The sequence below is a fragment of the Columba livia genome, chromosome 4, assembly GCF_036013475.1.
Source record: "Columba livia isolate bColLiv1 breed racing homer chromosome 4, bColLiv1.pat.W.v2, whole genome shotgun sequence".
In the NCBI taxonomy this organism is placed as follows: Eukaryota; Metazoa; Chordata; class Aves; order Columbiformes; family Columbidae; genus Columba; species Columba livia.
The window spans coordinates 24,055,162-24,075,782 of NC_088605.1; the positions used below are offsets into that span (position 1 = coordinate 24,055,162).

The 20,621-nt window shown below is 42.0% G+C and overlaps 1 protein-coding gene across 12 annotated transcripts in view; it reads left to right on the forward strand.

Moving 5' to 3' along the window:
• The first annotated feature begins 1,918 nt into the window (after nt 1-1,918).
• Nucleotides 1,919-20,621, forward strand: part of TBC1D1 (TBC1 domain family member 1) — a 113,490-nt gene continuing 94,787 nt past the window's right edge. For 5 of the 12 annotated variants that reach the window (XM_065060710.1, XM_065060707.1, XM_065060712.1 and 2 more), the window contains exons 1-2: nt 2,057-2,277; nt 9,745-10,253. In XM_065060710.1, the coding sequence (XP_064916782.1) occupies nt 9,837-10,253 (417 nt within the window). In that variant the 5' untranslated portion in view covers nt 2,057-2,277; nt 9,745-9,836. Of the gene's footprint in view, nt 2,020-2,042; nt 2,278-2,419; nt 2,618-5,712; nt 5,956-9,744; nt 10,254-20,621 lie in introns of those variants that run through there. The other 7 variants (XM_065060715.1, XM_065060718.1, XM_065060713.1 and 4 more) reach the window with 7 other exon arrangements.

The window sequence follows — 20,621 nt, forward strand, 5'->3', positions numbered from 1 at the left end:
TCTATTTTTATTACTTGGATTTTTAGTTAGTTTTAATAAGAAAGGAAAATACTCTAAAATAAAATTATCATAAAAAGTTGCAAATATTATAGTAAAATTTCCTTTCTTTCTGAATAACTCACATATAATATTTTTACTACACCTTATCAATGAGCATCATAGAAACTGGCTGGATTAAACAGATGAGTGACTGTTCCTGAATAGTTTTTCAAGGTGTTTGCCAAATATAAACACTTCAGGTCCCATTAACTGTAAGAAAATATTTTGTCTACTTAAATGAAAAAACAGGACTTTTTTCAAAATTAGAGCAAATGGAACTATTAAACCAATGTAAGTATAGTTCTTATCGAAGGCATTTCACTTTGCTTGTAAAATATTGTATCAGAACATGAGTAACTTGAACTGAAACACATGAGCCAGAGATAACAGGGAAAATAATAGAGGGCCCTGTGAATGAGTTCAAGCACAGCCTGCCTTCTGTCCCAGCCATCAAATAGGAGAAGGAAGAAAGGACATGTATTTGTGATGCTCTAGTATTGACTTCTCTTGTTGTTCAAGGATTTTCCAAGCAGAAATAAGTAGTCTTTTGTGATCTTGATCTGTTTCAGTATCACCTTCTGAAAGGCAACAGTAAAGCAGTAAATAATTGGTTGGTAGTTTGGGAATGCATGAGACTTGGCTGAAGTGCTGGAGCTGTCTGGGTGGGGACTGCAGTTCACCATCTTCTAGAACATGATGACCAGGGATATGTGATGCTTGGGCAGCAGGCTTAAAATGCACAAAAGGACACACTTGTCTCAGATACTGAGGCTGGTGGGTGATAACTGGAATAAGAGAGTTGTCCTTAGCTGTGATGGTTTAGAAACTTGAGACAGGCATGGTTTGCAGAGAGGTGGCATCACTATTCCCAAGGAATGTAAAGGGTATTACTGAAAAACAAGAACTTGTATCTATTCCCATGTCTGAATGAGAAGCAGCAAGCCATGAACTGACTGGGACCAAGGAACTCCTGCTTTCATACTTACACGTAGCAAACAAAAGCCATGTAGATACAACCACCACAAACTTTTCAAGTAGGGGATGTAATGTGACTTATTTCTCACAATTGGGCAACATTGTGCTTGCATTTGACAGTTTACTTGACTGGTTCCCTCTCAGCACAGCACACGTGCAGCAGCAGAACAAATTTCCTTGAGAAAGCTCTGGTTCTACATATGTGCACAGGCTTAAAAGTAAGCAAGTCAGTGGCCTTAGCTGCCAAGAAGACTTCAAGTTAATTGAGTGCAAAAGTGGTTTGCAGAATGGGAATGCAGGGTGCCTTAATAGTCTGGAAAGAGCACTTGCTGAGGAGTATAATTAAGTCTCTGAATCCATTCATTACTTATCCTCTCTGGCAACTGAAAGGCCAACTCATGCCAACTTTTACAGTGATTTTATATATATATACATATATATATGCATGTGTAGCATCTGGTGCAGGGAAGCAGAGAGAGGAAGGTGCACAGGTGCGTGGGAGCAGGTGAGCCCGCGGAGGCCCCCCCAGGGCCGGGCCCAAACCGGACCGGGCCTTATCCACTCGGGACTGCGGGTGCAGGGCTGGCTCCAGGTCTGTGAGCAAACTCCCCTCTGAAGGCGGTTCCCGCCTCGCCTGCCGGCCTTGCGGTCCGCCCGCGCTCCCCACGGCCAGGCGATAGCGACGTTTTCCCGCGGGAGATGGGAGGTTGTGACAGACCCAAGCGGCAGCCCCGATGAAACGCTCCCCAAGAGGGACTCAGCAGGCCGGGAGAAGGGGCCTCAGCTGCCCGCTGTCGCGACATGGGCGCCCGCCTGTTGCCGGCTGCCCGCCGCCTCAGACAGGCGCCTGTCTCTCTCCGTCCCCGCCGGGCCGGGGACCCGCCGCCTGTTGCTATTCCTGTCCGCGCTGCCGGGCGGGAGGAGGGGGGGCAGCGAGCAGCAGCCGTTGGGTGCATGGTCTCGGACTCGGCCTCCCCCGCCTCTTCCCGCCCGGACCGCCGGCAGGTAGGGGCGGGGCGGACCGTCCTGACCCGGCGGGCAGCAACGGGAGCCGGCGAGGAGCTCACCGCGGCCCGGCCGGGGCTCCCGCGCTGCCGGTGCCCTGAGGGGCCTCCCCTCCCCCGGCCCGGCGGCCGTTAGCAGCTCCCTGCACCTCTCCCTCCCCTCCGCGGGAGCTGGGCAGGCGGCGCCTGACAGCCCGCGGCCGCTGCCCGCCAAAGGCGCTTCCTCGCAGCGAGCACATCCTGCGGCAGCCGGGCGGCGGTAAGCGGCGGCCGGTCAGCCCCGACCCCAGCTCCGGGCCTGGCGGGGGGCGGCTGCGGGTGGGGGCCTCCGTTCTCTCGCCGGGGGCCGGCCCGGGGGAGCGGCGCTGGCGGAGGCAAGCTGCGTTTTTGGAGAGGGGAAGGAGGAAGATCGGGTTTTACTGTTGAGGAAGTGAAAGAGTCGAGGCGAGAAATGGGGCACCCCGCGGCGGGCGCGGCTGCGGGCTGGCGGGGCTGGTCCGGCCGCTGGGTCCGGACTCTGAGGGGCAGAAACCCCCGCCCGGACGAAAGGAAGCGGCTGTGAGGCGGGTGGCGAGTTCGGCCCGAGCCCCCGCTCCGGGGTAGGTTGGGCTACTGCCCTCCCATCTCGCGGGCAGGGTCGCGCCGTCGGTCGTAGCGGAGCCCTGGGGAGGCGGCAGCACTTGCTCTGAGGACGATGTCTCTGCGGGACGGGGCGGGCGGGAGCGGGGACGGCGGGGCGGTGGTGCCGCGGTTCTCAGCTCGCGGGATCCGGGGGGGCTGGCTGGCTTCTTGTCAGAATAACCAAAAGACACGCTTGAATTTAATCTGCGATTGGCCTCATGTGCCACACTCTGCTTTTAGTTCTTCTCACTCTTGCCTGTGCCTTCCTCACCCATCAACGCAAAACCGCTCGGTGTAACTCCCAGAACCTGCTGCTGCTTGGAACAACACAGCGACTCTTCCCACAGGGGTGAAACGAACCTTTCCTTCAGCAGCACCGTTGAGTTTAACCTCACAATCCCCACACACTGGCCCTGTGTTTTTATGGCCCTTTAAATTCACGTACTAAATTAACAAGGGAACGATCTCTTGAAAGCACGTTCATGAGAGGTATGAAACAAATGTGGTTATTTATAGTGCAGTTTGAAAAAGATTGAGACCTTTGTGTGCTCAGTTGTGTTTGGGAGAGAGGCTGATGTGGCAGATCTGCTGGAGGAACCGTCAGTGGTGCAGATGGTGGGATTTGTGCTTGCCGTTAAGCCCAGTGATTGAATCGTGGGTCAAAATTAATAAAAACATACATCTCCTGAACAGCAAATACCTCTGAGCTGAGGAATATGATTATGCTTTTAGCACTTGTAAATGCTGAAATAGAAATTCGCCACAGCTTGTTTTAAAGAAATGCTGAAAGTCATAGGTAATATGCAAAAGCAGAAATGCTTGCAGGTGAGAAAAGTGACAGGCTGGAAGGAATTCACTGATATATGGATGACTTGACACTTCTTTCACTTTATAATGTGGTTAACTGAAAAGTTGGATGCAAGTATCTTGGCTGTGGATATGCAATTGAATAAAAAGAAATAGCATTCAGAATGAAATTTACCTAGCGAGCTTTCTTTAGATTTTTTTTAGTGCATTGCGGTGGTAGAACAGCCCAATATCTTGTTCAGGTACATAAGAGGCTGACTAAAAAGTATCCAAGCTCTAGCTTCAGTCATCAGCAAACTCATTTCTGTGGACTCTGTTAAGGAAATAGCAACAGGGGTCAAGGGCAGGAACAGTGAGCCATTTTCTTAATTTGGCAGTTGATTATAATAAACTTGTATGTTTATAATAAAGAAAATATTACAATTTTGCTGGGATATTTTTAAATTAATCGTCTATTTTTTATCTTATTTGAGGAGCGATATAAATGCTGGCTGCATTGATAAATATTTCAGGTGTGATCATTATCACAAAACCAAATTGTTTGCTTAGAGTACGTGGTGGAACATTGTTCAGGGCCATATCTGAAACTGCTTAGGGCATTGAAAAGAATCCTTTAAAAGTCGGCATTTAATGCATGTGTATGAAAAAATGAAAGCAAATTAAAAATAATGTCTGAGGTGAATTGACTTCTGGACTTGCACATACTGTTGCCCACAGCATGTTATTGCTCCAGAAGGTAACAGCAGATAATAAGTAGCTATGAAACAAAAAGAACATCCTTGTAACAGAAGGGCACATTGCCACTTCAAGTTAAATTAGAACTATTTGAAAAATGAGAGCAACCCGTGGTGTGATATCTAAACAATCTTATTTAACCATAGAAAACAGACAAAAAATCTTGTTTGAAGTTTTAAGAAAAAAGCAGCTTGCAACTGGCTGCCCCGTGGAAAAGTCTAATGGATACTGTGTTGTGATACCAAAGAGAGTCATTTCATGCATATTGATGGAAACATAAAAAGACCTCTTCTCAGCAGTGACATATCGTGACATACCTTATACATATTCTCGTTTGTGATTTTTTGTTTATCCTACTATGTGGATAGAGAAATCTGTCAGCATGAGTGAAGACAATGTAAATCTCAGTCTGGGATCAGAGAGAGAGGGAGAGGAGTGGTATTTAGTTCTGGCTTGTGTTCCAGAGCTCTGGCTGCAGGCCAGGGCTCCTCATAATCCTTAAGTAGTATGATATTTCTGCTAAAATAATCAGCACTGAAGTGTAGTCAGTACTAGTGCCTCTGGTTCCATTTGTCACCAGGGTTCATCACTAATGCTGTGCAAGGAAAAGCTGAGCAAATTTGTGCTCTTTAAGATGAGCTCCTTTTCACAAGACCTTGCTACATGGTTGGAAGTTTTGCTTGGTTTCTTGGAGCGCAGAAGGAACACGGACTTAGAAAAAACTGCTGTCATGTCAGCAGCCTGATGTGGTGTAATTGCACAGTTCTCTCTCAGATGAACTGCAGAAGTTGAGGAAGCTGGACTTTTTCTGTTCAGCAACTCATCAGTCAAACTCCTAATTTAATTATTGATGTGTAGAAGCTCTGACTGCTTTCTTGCTTGATGTATCTTCTAAACTCACCAGTTTTGCTGTGGGTCCCAGCACTCCAACTGCTACGAAACGAGGATTTGAGCTGGAGGAGAGGGAAGGATTACTTAGGTCAAGAGTCTGAAACTTTTGGCTGCATCTCTTTATTGAATTCAGTCCAGTCCAAAAGAAACAGCAGAAGGATAACTCTTCACCACTGTTGAAACAGTGTTTCAAAAAAAGTTTTTGCCTTTTGTGTGTGTTTGTTCTTTTGGTTTAAAACAATCTCTCTCCCTTCTTAGGCTTTTTATTCCTGTATTAGTTTGAGTCTATTCCAAATCTGTCTGTTTTTCTGCCAGTTGCCAACATGTGATTTCCAGTGCCCTGTCCTCCTAGGTTAACACTGTTTGTTTTCTGTACCCCACAAGGTTTTCCTTCCTAATCTCAAAGCTGACCTGGGCTCATCCAACCCAATGGCACCCAGAGCCTGTACCTTGTCCTTGTGATAAAGTCTTTGCTCTCTTGAGAGAAAGTGAGTTTTGAGGGATGGTGTCCTGCATGATGCCACTGCTTAGACATGTCCCTTCATGCAGGGAGAACCTGGGGCCCAGGATGGCAGAGGTATCGATTTTTGTATCTATTCCCTTCATGCTGTCCTGCCTTCACCCTGATTTCCCTCTACAGGTGTCCCTTTTAGTTTCTGGTGACATAAAAAGATGAGAATACAACTTGATTTGGGAGAACAAGAGCCTGATGTGTATTTCATTTAAAACACAGTATCAAATTTGGCTAGAACCCGACCATCTGTGTAGTGTTCCATGCTTTCTAAGCAAGCCTGCTCCCTGCTTGTGAGAAGCAGCTGAGTTGATCGCAGTGAAAGTGAAGACAAAGAGCACACATCTGTTCCCATGTGTATCTTCCACATTGGTGAGTCAGTCTGGTGTCTCCTAGTAGAGAAGGTGGGGTTAGATTTATTGGTGTGGTTTGTGTAAATATCATGTGTGCTACAGTTGGCCTGGCTGTTCTTTATGCTGATGGAGCAAGTACAGCTAAATCAAAGTAGGTTAAGCAGTGGCAACTTTAAGATACAGTCTGGAGAATATTATAATTTCTCAGGGAGTAGCAAAGCTGTTAGCTGAGGAGTGCCACTCAGGCTTTTCTCAGCTGAGTGCAAGGGCAGCGGTGATCCTTCAGAAGGTGCTGATGGAGGGGAGAAAGAGGAGCTGTCCCAGTTATGTCTGTGAGCACTGGGAGAGCAACTGGAGCCATTCAGCCTTTGTGCAGAGCAAAGCCTGGCAGTCTTCTGCCAGCCCAGAGTAATGGACTTGAATGCACTCAGAGCTGTCATCAGAAGATCCAAGTTTCGGTGGAAGGAAACAAGTAGGCGGCTTTATTTTTGTACTTTTTCTATTCTATCTTGCATTAAAGGTAAAACAAGCATTTTCTTTGAAGAAGCTGTGAGTAAATCAGACACTTGGGAGAAAGAGGAAGCTCGTTTGAGCCTACTGTACTAATAAGGATGGTAAACCAGTACAGCGCCTGCAGAGCCAAGTTTCAGAGGAGATTAACTGAGTGGTGGCAACCAGAAGTGAGTGAAGGTGCCAAAATTCCAGGTGGTGGAGTCAGGGCAGATGGAGACGGGCTCAGAGCACGGACACTCTTTGGTCATAATGTGTGCTTAAATTTATGGCTGAGAATAGGCCTGTTGAGATAAATAGAACTATTTTAAAGTCTAAATTAAGCACGTACACAAATACTTCATGGTCTCGAATTAAAACCTCGTCCTTGGTATAGACTTAAAGGACATTAATGCCGGCAGCATGAAATTCATATCATTTCTGCTGGGATTTGCGTGTACATTAACGTAAGGATGACAGGAGGAGGAAACAAAGAAAGAATGTCTGGAAGATGGACATGCAGCATGCAGAACAGTAACATACTGAATGACATGGGTTAGATAAGGAGACCTGATGTGGCTAAATTTGTGCTCTGAGAAACTGCACTTTTAGCCCCTCTTAATGCTAGGGGAAAAAAAAAGCAGCATTCTGACTTCTAGTTAACTGTTTCCTTTAGAAATAACAAATGCAGACATTGGAGTATTTATGCTGTTGACTTTTCAAGGTGTTTATTTTATTAGAGAAGAATGCCAAGAAGCTTTGCATTTATGTTAAACACATTCCAGTCGTACAGTGTTTGTTGAAGTATGACAGAGTATCAACCTATTGTTGTTAGTTTGTTGGTTTTTTTTTAAATACTGTTCAGTCCTTACAGTTAGCATGCAAAATGTATTATATTGCGGTATTTATTCCTATTTGAGGCTGCAGTGCCTTGTAGGTCTGGGGTAGAAGGGTGTGGTAGATGGTAGTACTCCAAATAAAACTTCTCTTCCTTGAAAAGCTGATTTAAATGGGGATGATGTTGTTGTATTTTTACATGCATTTTATTTAACTAGTATTTTTAAAAGTGTCCTGAGAAAACACAGTTGAGAAATATGGTTACAAAAAGTATGTGGCTAATAGGTTATAATCTGTGCTGTAGCTCAGTTTTTCTGTTTTCAACTAAGAACAGATTTTTCATAGGCTTTCTTAACCTGAGACTATTGTGTGTGACACTAAATAATGAGAACACTAAAAGCTAAAAACTAATTTTTATGTGTTTCAGATTACACACCACTAGAACTGTAAATGAATCCCATCTTCCCTTCAGTTGCTGAACTGTTTTTCATTGTTATAGTTAAGGAGAAAGCATTCATAATAATGTGTCAAAGAAGAGACAATTTTGATTCCTGACAGGTGCAAAACTGTAATGCTAATCGTATTTAGCAGTCCGTGTTGATAAGGTGAAAAAACGCTTCCTGAAGCTGCTATCCCATGCAAAGCAATGCATTTATATTAATCTTAAAGATGTTTGTTTTCTTGCTTGTTTGTGAAACAAAAAACAAACAAACACACAAAAGAAGTGTTGTAGTATAATTGAAATGAGACATACAAGTTCTGGATTTTTATGGCCTTTTTCCCCCACACCTTCCATGCACAGACACACAGATTTGTAAAAAGGCTTTTTAAAAATTTTTAAAAATGCTACTTAAGATAATTTCTTCAAAAAGTGTATTTAAAACTTGCACTATTGTATGCTTTTGCTAAATTGGACATCCTTGGGACTGGTAATGTTGCCACAGAGTTCATTTGTCAAAAGATGCAAAAGTGCCAGAAAAAGTAAATGTACCCAAACACATGATGCCTGCAGTTCTCTTGTTTTCATGCTTTGCCAGCTACTGCAGAAACATTTTTCCCCACTCAGACCTTTGGAGATTGGTTGCATTTTCAACACTCGTTTAGTTCAAAATTAATTTCCATCTTGACATCTTTTTTAAGAAGATTTTTTTAATCCTAAAATTTCCTTTGATTTTCAACAAGGTGGAGCACTGTCAGAAACTTGGTTTGAAAATATTTTTACAAGGACAAATAAAGGACAAAGTTTAACGCAAGCTCGTGAGAAAAATACTGCTGGTTTTGATCATGTTTGTAGATTAACAGAGACAAGAAATACTGTTGCCACAGTAAATAGCTGCCATGAATTAAATTCTTGTTCAAATATAATAAAAAATGTTTTGTAAGGAGTTCTTGGGACTGCTCATGTTGTTTTAATAGGTCTTTTCTTGGGAAACTCTCAGAAGGCCGAGGGTAAACTAGTGTCACGGTATTTAAACATAGGCAATTATAGGCCTGTCAGCTTCTCATCAGCCTCGCACAAAATAATGCAACAGCTGAAAGCAGGTTCAGTTAATGAGGAGTTAAGACATGGTGGTACAGCAAATGCCAATCTGTGTGTTTTCATAGGCTATATTTTGCAAAATGAAATGGATAGATGAATGCAGTTATTGGATTTTGTTACTAAAACTACAGATATATAATAACAGTAGTAGTAGAAACTGGGTATAACAGGATTATAACGGGGTTGTATGTAACTTGGTTCCATCTGATATTGTAAGAAATGAAAATAATACAATATCAATGTGGTAAACATTAAGTAGTGCTGTCTGGCTGACAGGCCTTGAAATGCAATCATGAATTGTGAATCATCATCTCTTTTTTAGTGGGATGCTGTAAGGATTGTCGCTCATCTCTGCTATCTGCCAGGTTTATCAGGATCTGTCAAGTGCTGTTAACTTCTTCAGATGATGGTGATTTCTGGGGTGTTATTTAATGAAAAAGTCTGGTTGGTAACAGCCCATGATCACTTGACAAACTGTACCCAAGGAAACAACTCCATGTTAATAGCCAAATTCAAAATCATCTACCTATGAACACAAAATATGACCTTTTCTTTCTTTTTCCAAAGGCAAAGGTGCCTTAGCATGTGCTGACTTCAACACCTCAGCTGAGTTCTTTCTGTGATAATAGGGGTGAAACAGGCCAGTGTGATCCACATGCGCCTGCCCGTGAAACAGACAGAGGCTAGAAAAAATGTGCATTTTTGAGTTTAGTTACTGATTAGATAATTTAGCAAGAGTCATAAAGCAACTTTTAAGTCAAGATGGACTTTTTTGCAAGCAATGTACTATTATGTTTGTTAGACCTCAAATTGTAAGTCTCGATGTAGGGGTAATGTGCTAGTTATGGCTCTTCTGATGTTAAGCTATGAAGTATTTGTGTTACTGACAGCTTGTTTTTAATAGGGTTCCAGCACCTACATAACTATTTCTTTTACTTTCAGAACTCTTCTGTTCCTTAATCAAAGGAACCATCCAGAATTGTCATTCCATGGAACTGAAATATTGGTGAAGTAGTTCCTTAAACAACTGTAAAATGGAGCCGATAACATTCAAAGTTAAAAAGTGTCAAACACCTAGTGATTTCTCAGCAAGTTTCAGTCTCCAGCTCATTGGTTCTCTGCCAGTGCATTCCCTAACCACCATGTCCATGCTGCCTTGGATTGTGGCAGAGATCCGGATGCTCAGTACAAAGTCTTCCAAAGAAGAACCTAGCATCAGCCAAATCCGACTGTATATTTCACCAGCAAGTTTGCGATGTGAACCAGACACAGGGAAAATACAGCAGTGGGATCCTTTGATTTGTTCAAGTTTGTTTGAATACAAGCCACAGCAAGTCCACAAACTGATTCACAACAGCCACGATCCAAGTTACTTTGCTTGTCTGATAAAGGATGGAGCAGCAAAACACCAAAGTATCTGCTATGTATTTAAAGCTGACGATCAGACAAAAGTAAGTAAAAAGAAAAAAAAAAAAAGAAGCAACCCTGAGTATCATACTGCAGAATTTGCTATCTACTATCATGTGTTTTTTAGAGTATGATGTCAGTGTGGGAGAGTTGATGCTACTTATTTTAAGATGGAATTGCCTTTGTGATGTTTGAATCTTTTCACTACAGTGTAAGATCTTTTAGTTGCATTTACAATTGGAGACTGTATCTTACTAAAACTTAGTGACAAGTGTCACTTTACTTGATGTTAATGGTTCAGTTGAATTTGAACTGCTCAGTTTGTGAAATGCAAGGCGTATAACTCTCCTTCAGGATCAAAGCCTGAATTTAATTGGCTTAAAAAACACTTCAGTTTGGGATATGGGCAGAAATCTTGGCCCTCAAGTTAGTGAGAGTTTTTCTGTTGATGTCACTAGGGCTAGGATTTCACCCTTGAGTCACTGTGAACTTTATCTAATCCTGTGGTCAGACCTCTCAGATTTCTATTTTCCTGAGTTGAGGCCTGTTTGACTGGGAAATAGAGAGAACTCCTTTCTCAGAAGGAGGAGGGGGTATGGTGGAGCCTCCATATGTTGCATACCTCCAACCACAGGACACGGTGGAAACCTCTTCCCAGCTCTGTAATGCACAGAGGCTGGCTCGTGGTGTTGGAGAATGGGAGACAGGCCACACAGCACAGTGCTGCGACTCCGTGACATGCAGGCTCACTGCTGCATGGCATGAGGTGGGAATAGGGCTGCATGCATGCACTAGGGCTGAAGTTTGGCTCAATCTGCATTTCGCCAGAGCAAGTTGCGTCCTTGCTGAAAAGGTAGAAGCATTAAAAATAGTCAATCTCGTCTTTTGTTTGCAAGTAATGCAAGACAATAATGCTTGTGAATGGGTAAGGTGAGTAGGATTTGGCACAAAGCTATTGTGATCTACTGGGGGCAAAGCAGTGACATACCCTTCACTACATGAGTGTATACTCTAGATATAATGTTGGAAAACAGAGTCGTGCTACATGCTGCTTGCTTGACTCATAGGAGTTGTCCTGCTGAAGCACCTTGGAGGTATTATATGAATGTACACTGCACATGAGGTTTATGTCAACCTGCCCAATAGCAAAAACATTGTACAGTTCCAAATCCATGGTCCCAAGCTTAGAGCTCAAAACATATGGAAACAGCTTTAGTTAAATCCCCTCCCGATAAAAAGGCAGTTCTGATGAATTAGAAGGAGAATGCATTGTAAATCATAATGTGTTCAAGTGAGAAATCCTGTAAAGTTAAAATGTAAAAATTTGTATATGTAAGGGAGCAGAAATAGGGAATAGATGTTTTGAGACTTGGCATTGAATAGAAGCTGGTAAATGTATTTTGCTGTCTGCTTCTGCACTTTTGTGGCTTGCGATTTACAGGATTATGGCTAGTATGCAACACTGATCACTTCTAGTACATTTTCTTTTGCAACAAAAGATTGAAGTACTTTTTCCTCATGTTTGATAAAATTCTTATACATGTTTGAAATGAAAGAAAACAAAGGAGGTCTCTAGTCAAATTTGAAGCTGTGTCTACATGTTTTTGGAGATAACACCCAGAATTTTTGCATTTGCTACTTGTTTTAGCTGCTTAGACCCAGATTGATGCAGCTAGCTGTCCTTTCAAAAACTACCTCAAAAGGAAATTGGATTCTTGTCTCTTCGCTTGCTTTGATTGCAATGGTTGTTTCTCTTGACTTTTTTGCAAGCTAGGCTCTCAATTAGGAAGTAGACATGAAATCAGCATTTGTGGACCTTTGTTTTAACAAAAGGGTAATGAAAATACCAAGAGTTCTTCTAAAGTGAAGAGCTACCTGTTCTACTGAAATTCAGTGTGATTGCTAATTAATTTGCCTTTTAAGTAAGTCCTTTATGCTTTATAGGGTGTTGTTACTCTGCCCTGGATGTTGTCATACAGTGCCTTGTAGCTAATTGGTATTTATGTATTTATCAAGAGGAGTGAACCATTACCTACTTTACAGATACCCAGCTTGAAAGCATAGGAGTGTACTGTACTGTACAAATTGAGGGAGCTGTTTGTTAAAAGCCAGTGAGTTGCAATTAAGAATTACTATGTTGCCATAGCTTATGTTCAACTTCAGAAGAAATTAATTTTAGAATCATAGAGTCATTTAGGTTGGAAAAGACTTTTAAGATCACTGAGTTTATGTGTTCGTAACAACTCTTTACGTAGCAATCTTGGACACCCAAACTTTTGTGATAATTGCACTTTATCTATTTTTATTTGAAAATAAAACCAAACAAACCCAAAACCAACCAAACAAACCAGTGGTTACTAATTACAATAATATTGTAAACTTCAAGAGCCACAGTTCTTTATATCTGCATAGATAAATCTGTACTAGGGCTATATTCGACAGTTCTCAGATTAGGTCAGGTCTGACTGAGGATTTGAAGTAGAAAGTACTTTGTGGCTTTGCAGTAAGTTCTGAGTATATCCTCACCTTAGGATAAGTAGAATAAAAGAGGGCAGAAGGATGTCTGTGAGAGAAGTAGACTAGGAAGATTAGTATGTTAGGACTAAAGCAGATGAGTAGAAGATTAAACAGTGAAGATCTTTGAAGAGGAGGACAAGAAATTTGGACTTCATGCAGACAGAGAAATAGTACTGGAGGTGTTAGGAAGCGCAGAAACCCAGGAATGGTTAGGCTTGTAGCATCAGCATTGCAGATAGACTGTAGTCTATTAACTGTAGTTGTGCTCCTCCATATACGCAAATTGGGTGAGATCATATACTTGATTAGTGAGGGATTACCTTTGTATTTAATACAAAAGCATTTTGTTAATGAGAGATGATTTTTTTTTTCTGGGTAATGCTTAACTAAAATCTAGAATTGATGGGGGTGTGGGAATGCATGCCGTGTTTTTCCTGGATACAAATACAGCGCTGGTTTGTTGTTCCTCTATTACCAACATATCCACTTCAGAGAATGAATTAGTAGACAAGCAAATAATACTGAATAATGTCAGGATTCATTGCAAGGAACTCTTTGTTCTGTTTTTCTTTAGAGCTGAAAGAAAAGGCAGTGCCCTGTTGTGGTCTTTGTCTTCACTCTGTAGGATCTTGTATAATTATTTCCATTGCATCATCATGGCAGTACATGGCTCATTTTCCCTGCTGGTCTAGCAGTAAGTAGGGAAGGATGAAAGAAGCTTTCCTAGCAACTGCTCCTTGGCACATTACTTGAAAACAAGCACATGCATATAGAGATAATTTCACTCCACTTAGTACAAAACGGATGGGTTTACACTGCCTAGGGAGAGCTTCTCTTATGGATTAGAGTTCCCTTTGTAAGCAGATCTCTCAGATATGGGATCTGGAGCCTGCCTTCCTTTTTGATGTTTAACCTCAGTAAGTTTCCTCTAGTTATAGATACTGGAGTTTCTCATCCCTTCACCCTCATTCTGTAGAGGTTCTGATGGGGCTTCATGACTGGATAATTTCTGCCAGAAGATGGGGCTGAAGCATTAATGCCTCTTCTTTGCAGGTGCTCAGGATTGGATTCTATTATATTGCCCACAGGGAGTTCATGAAGACAAATGATAAGTGATGGATGGGGATTATGCACATTGTGTACCACACTGTTGTTGTTGTTGTTGTTGGAAGCTGAGGAAAAATTCACTCTCCAGAAAATCTATGCTTGCAGGGTAGTACCTTTGTCATAAGAATGCAGCCTTGTTGAGCAGCTTGGCCAAAGTGCTTGGGTATTGTGGGAGTGCAATGGCTTAAATGAATATATACGTGCTACCAGCCTACCTGTTTTCCCAGTGGCATCTGGTCTGACATCTGATTACATTCTGCAGCAATGTGATGTTATTGACATCATTGTTGCTGTTGAAAACTATAGATATGGAGAATTATTGGCATTTTTATCCTGCACTTGAAAGGTGGTGCTTGGACCTGTAGGTGAGGTGTGCTGCTTCCTTCATGAGCTCATTCTCCACAAACACAGCACCACTCTCCCGTAGGACACCTTGCTTTTGTCCATAATGAGAAGCTAATGGCATGCTGTCACAGGCTGTCCCTCTCCAGCAGATACAAAGTAGCCAAAACATTACAAAGGAAGAGTAATTTCTGTTCTTATTCTCAGTTTGGGAAAGTAATTCCACATGCCATTATGTTGATCTTTCTTTTATGTGTCAAATGATTAGTTTTACTTAGGTATGTTTAATCTTATTTGATGGATGTTTTGGCTGGCTAATGGAATACTGGTCACTAGTTGATCTGATAATGCCCTGGGCTAGTTTAGATTTAAGGCAGGTTAAGGTTGTACTGTCCTTTATTATGCTTTTATATTTATTGTAAATAAAAGATAACAATTCTAAACTTAATGGTTTCAAAGAAGTCTGAGTCAAAGAGGATATTCAGTATCTCAGCCTTTTCCACCTCCTGTGCTCCATTCAGCAGCAGGCCCATGTTTTCCTTAGTCTTCCTTTTGTCATCTGTATAGGTATAGAAGCTCTTGTTGCCTTTGACATTCCTTGGCAGATATCTTGTAACGATAAAAATTTCTGTGATGTTATTGATGATGGATGCAGAACAGCAGCATGAAGAAATGTAAAAAGTTCGGTTCATATTTTGAAAAGGTTAAGTTTAGTTCTTTTTTTTTCCCAAGAGTCTGGACAGAAGTTGTCATAACAGCCTGTAATATATACTTGCGTTTACCAGAGCCATTAAAGCTATAACGGCAAAACACTGGATAGAACTGTTCTTTTCTGTTTTATAGAGAAATATTGCTTGTGGTTTAAGCAAGATCGCAGCTGCACAAGACATGCACAGGTCTGCTTGCTGCTTCTAAGTCTTCATTCTGTAGCGTCATACATCAGGGACAGCTTTTGGCCCAGGAACTGGGTTTCTGGTGGCTGCAGGTGTGTGGCCATGAGGGTTGCAGTGCCTGGGTGGTTGTAGTGGACTGGGGCACCTGCTCGTTGTCTTCGCTTGTGCCAGTTCTCCCACACAGCAGACACAGATAAGCCACATCTCCTTATGCTGATGCACTTTTAAAAACGTAGCATTTGCCCTGTTGTTGAGCTGTTTGGTTACAACAGTGATCTCTCCTTTTGTCAGAGCTCTTTATTTCTTCGTTTGACCAATTGCATTAGCGTTACTATGTTTTTAAATAACCTTCACCTACTTTCATGAGTTACAATAGCTTATGCACTTAAGTAGATCATGCTGTATTACCTGGAATGCAGTACGCTCTGTTACATGCTGTTTGTGATCTGATTATGTGCTGGAGAAGCTGGTTTCAGATAACCAACACTTAGCTCTCTGTGAGGCTGCACAGAGCTGATGTTGTAAGTGAACTTCACATTATTCATCTATAAAAGGAATGGCAGAGGCCCAGTGAACTCCGAAGCAGTTGTTGTGAGGCTTAGCTTCGTGACTGAGGATTCTTACACAACTTGTTTTCACATTAGACTCTAAGATATGGCCTCACTAAGTATCTCATTTTTAACTGCACTGTTTCCTTTTCTTAAAAAAATTCAGGCAAGATAATTTTAAAGGTGATCTTTTTCTGCTGTAGTTCACTGCTTGATGACTCTAAGGAGATTAAAACATGGTTCTTTTGCAAAAGGCATAAAACACTCAAAATTAAGTAACTGGACTTAATTCAGTGCATCTGGGGGCCTTTTTTGGCTGTTACCTGCCACCTATTCATATGCACCTTTGTTTGTTTGTTTGTTTTTATGGAGTAGTTTCAAACTGCTAGCACTGCTTTTTGGTTTAGGAAGTCTCTCCTGCCTCCCTAATGCTAACTGGAGAAACTAATGTAAAAACCAGGAGGAAAAAAAAGCCAACAGAACAAATGAAAAATCAAATACATATTTGTGCACATACTTACTCCAGTATATAAAGTAGGTCAAAGTTTAGCTGTGTAAATCTTCCTAGAGTGTCCTGTGTAATGCAGACAGACAGCTATGTCTTGGACACTCTCGCCATTAATCAGGCTTTACGCTCGTCCTGAGCCCAGTGCATAACTGTGACTACACCAGCTCTGTCTTGGGATCTGTTCAAAGGATTCATGTATGTGAACTCTTCTTTCAGGGGGCTTTAGTGGCCAAGGACCCTGTCCCTAGCAGCATTATCCCAAGTCTTTATGGGGCTCTTGTCAGACCCTAGAGTGACTTTATGACACCCTGGCTCAGCTCAGTGCTCCTCTGTTCACCCTCATTTTATAAGAAATACTGCATGATTTTCCTCAACCTCGTGTGTAATTGCCACATGGAGGAACTCATTTGTGCAATTTCAATGCTGTGTCCTGAGGCAGAGATAATGTATTACCAAGGAAGATGAAATTAATCACATGGTTTGTAAAAAGAGATGCCTATTCCCATTTTCACATTGGCAGCAACATAAAAAATTAGATTTTATTGTGATTTCTTCAATCTCCTAAGTCATACAGAAATTTCTGCTACAGGATGACTAAAAAGAACTCTTACAGTGACTTCAACAGTATAGTTTTCTGTATCAGATGACATTGTTAGCATACTTTTCAACTTCAATAATATTGAACGTAGCCATGTGTTAATTGTGCTGTCATGTGTGCTTTACTTTAGAGCCAGAGTTCATGCCAAGTTTATTTATTGTTCCCTTGCTTTTTCTGTTGGGGATTGTAGCAAAAATGCACAACAGTGGAAATGAGGCTACAACGTAATTAGCAGATTTGTGATGGCTTCTCATCTGACTACTACCAATTCCTTTTGTCATACAAGGTCTGATGCTTGTGGCCTGTGCAGTCCAGTACAGGTAACTGGAGCCATAATATCCAAGCGTCCTCCAGAGTTACAATAGAGTTTCCTTCAGAAACTTGCTTTTCACATAGAGAAGAGCTTCGTTACATATCTGCAGAGAGAAGCTCGCTCTTAACATCTTAACCTAGTCTGAGTCCAGCTTTTGGTGGCCTTGCAGACCCTTGGTTGCTGACTTGCACTTTCCCACCTTTTCCCCTAATCTCGTATTATACCATGATATCACTCAGTGAGGCAGTTCAGAGCAATTTAAATATTCCAAAGGGAAAAGTGATACAGTTTCAATTCAATTAGCATCCTAACCTGATCAGACAACAGTTTCCTGAGCACCCTTGTGAGAATCAGGGAGAAGCAAGGCCATGCTTTCCAGCTGGTTCCCCAGTTTGGTCAGTCTTAAACTGCCGTGGGATTTTAGTTCAAATGTAATATCTGATGATATACTGAGGTTTAGTAGCTGTCCCATGTTAAAAGAGGCAGTTCTGTTATTCTTTTCTCTTCTGATCCATCCCCTGGTGTACACTCTCAGTGTTTTCCCTTGTGCTGGTGTTGGTGTTTCTCTAGTTCCATGTTGAGCTGCTTTAGGGGAAAAGGTAAAAAAACTGAACTGCATTCTGCTCCAGACCAGCTCAGTGCACCTTGCTAGATCAGCTTAGGTGTTCTGGCAGATTCCAAGTTGACACAAATTTGGAAACTAAAGTGAGAATGTGAAGTAATTTGACAGTTTTTTTTCCTGGTACTTTGACAAGCAGATGATAGAAGCACCAGAGATGCTGCAAAGGGATTGGGCTGTGCAGCAGAAAACCTGATGTTGTTTCTTCGTATGTTGCACAGATCCTGAAAGTACGGCTATGGGGATGGAGGTGCACAGGGAGACTTGCAGGCTTACTTGGCCTCTGTGGAGGTAACATAGGGCCACCTAGACACTCAGTGTCACAGACCAAAGTCTGTGTCTGTCCCGCTGGCATTGTGTGGGAAGAAATCACTGTATGTGCCTGGTGAATCCAAGATGGAGTAGCCCTGCTCTGAGAAGACAAAACCAGCATGGGAACAATCTGTGAGCTGATAAATATCTTCTTGTAGTATTGTTTCTGTGGCTGTTATGTGGATGGGAATGGAAGGCTTTTAGTACATTTCCATGATTTACATCTAATGGTCTTAAAATTACTAGCGAACCTCCCTTGGAGAGGTTGAATATGTTGTGAAATACGGTCGTGTGGCAATTTTTTTATTTTTGTGGTTTCGACATAATTCTGGCACTAACTTTCGGGTACTCATCCTGTGCCTTATGACCCAGCACGTTATTTCATTTTCTCAGCTGGAATAATTTCTTTCTTCTTTGCTGAGCAATATCCTCACAGAGGAAAAAGTTAACTCTCTGTGACCAACTGCCTAAACTTTGCAAAACTTTGGTGATGCTGCAGTCTTCAAATTTGAGTGAAAAGCTTGAAGATAATTTAGTGTGGAAGATAAATATGAAAATGTAAGAATTTTTTGAATCCACACAGTTCTCAAGGTACAGTGTTGCCGAGAGAAAAATTCCATCAGAGTTCCAGACCCGAGCGGACGGAGGAAGGAATGCGGTCGACCCAATATGAGTGATAAGCATACCTCGCTTTATTGAGACACTAAGCTGGTTTATATAAGACTTACAGTAATTATGCCTACTTGTCATCTATTAATTGGATAGCATACAATAATTATGCCTACTCGTCTTCTATTAATTGGATAGTATACAATAATTATGCCTACTCGTCTTCTATTAATTGGATAGTATACATAACGAGCTCAACCTTCTTGTGGTTTCTCTGGAATGCAACCTTCTCACCCTGCTAGAGATAATTCCCCAGCTTGTTTATCTTAGACGCTCAGCTAACCAGAGAGCGACCGCTCAGTACTTTTCCACTTATACTGCACCAGACTCATGCTAACTGAGGCCTACTCATGCTAACTTAGAACAAAATTCTCCTGATACAACGGATCAATAGAGCCATGCCCCTTCTCTATTAGCCATGTCCCAACAATTCCCCCTTTTTCTCTTTGGGCTAATAACACTTCCTTGCGAAAAGTAGCATCAATTATCTTTAAACATAATTGCCTAATACATGAAAGGCAACACATACCAATAAGCAATATAAGCAAAATAAAGGCAATTCCTACCAATACTGGTTTAAAGAATGACAACAGCCATGAAGGAAAACCTAGCGAGGCCCACCACCTAGCGATTGGAAAGCTAATCGACAAGATGCATTATTAAAGGGTAAATGAGCTAAACAAGCATCAGGTTCCCCCGTACAATTACAGTTGTTCCAAACAGACACATTATACAGTCCTGTAAGCATCTCAATAGATTCATTGACTGATAAAGGTATTCCAATTAGACACGTCTTGAATGGCTCTTGAGCTGAAGCGAGACTCAGACAGAAATTAGGATTGTGCGTCTTATTGGCCCAAGTTAACCAAATGTTCTGTTGCTTCATCAACAAATGCGGGACAGCTGTTGCACCAATGGCAGTCAAAATAAACACCATCAGTCCTTTAATGTTGGCCGAGTCCATTTTGCAGGTATCCATCTTGGCCCTGTAGGAGTAAGTACACACATGTATCCTCTGCCAATGTATTGAACTTCTGCAGGCCCTTTCCACTGTCCAGTTTCTGGATCTCGATAAAACACCTTCATTTGAACAGTTACTTTCTTTGAGAGACCTGAATGCACTTTTACTGGTGGCTCCTCATCTGATCCAAATATACAGAGGTAATTTAAAACAAACAATGTTTTCATAACCCTTTCTTGACTGTCCGTGATATCTTGAAATTTCTGCAAATATTGCTTCAGCGTTTGATTCATTCTCTCTACAATTGCTTGTCCCGTTGGGGAATGTGGAATCCCTGTAACATGTTGTACTCCCCATAACTGACAGAATTTACGCATCTTCTCACTACAATAAGCTGGCCCATTATCCGTTTTAATCTGTGCTGGTACCCCCATTACAGCAAAACACGCCGTCAAGTGACGAATTACATGACTAGCTTTTTCCCCTGCCTGTGGCGTTGCCCATACAAAATGACTATATGTATCAACTGTAATATGTACATATTTGAGCCTACCCATTGAGGGCACATGCGTCACGTCCATTTGCCATATCTCATTAGGACCCAACCCCCTAGGATTAACCCCTACGCCTAGACCAGAACCATGATGACTACACTGAGGGCAAGTCCGTACAATTCCCTTAGCTTCCTCTACAGTGATCTTAAACTGTGAATGTAATCCTTTCGCATTCTGATGGAACACACTATGTGATTCTCTAGCCTTGACAAAATCACTAACAGGGGCAGAACATGCTACCAACCTATCTGCTCTAGCATTCCCTTCCCCAAGGCCACAATCCCACATATGACTATGGATGTGAATCACTGCATATGGTTTTGTTCTTCCTTGAATTAATGTACGCAACTGTCTAAACAGTTCTCCCAAGCGCAGTTGCTTAACATCCTTAATCTGAGAATCTTCTATCCTGTGTAACACACCCGCGACATACAGCGAATCGGTCACAATATTAATTGTTTCCTCTCTCCA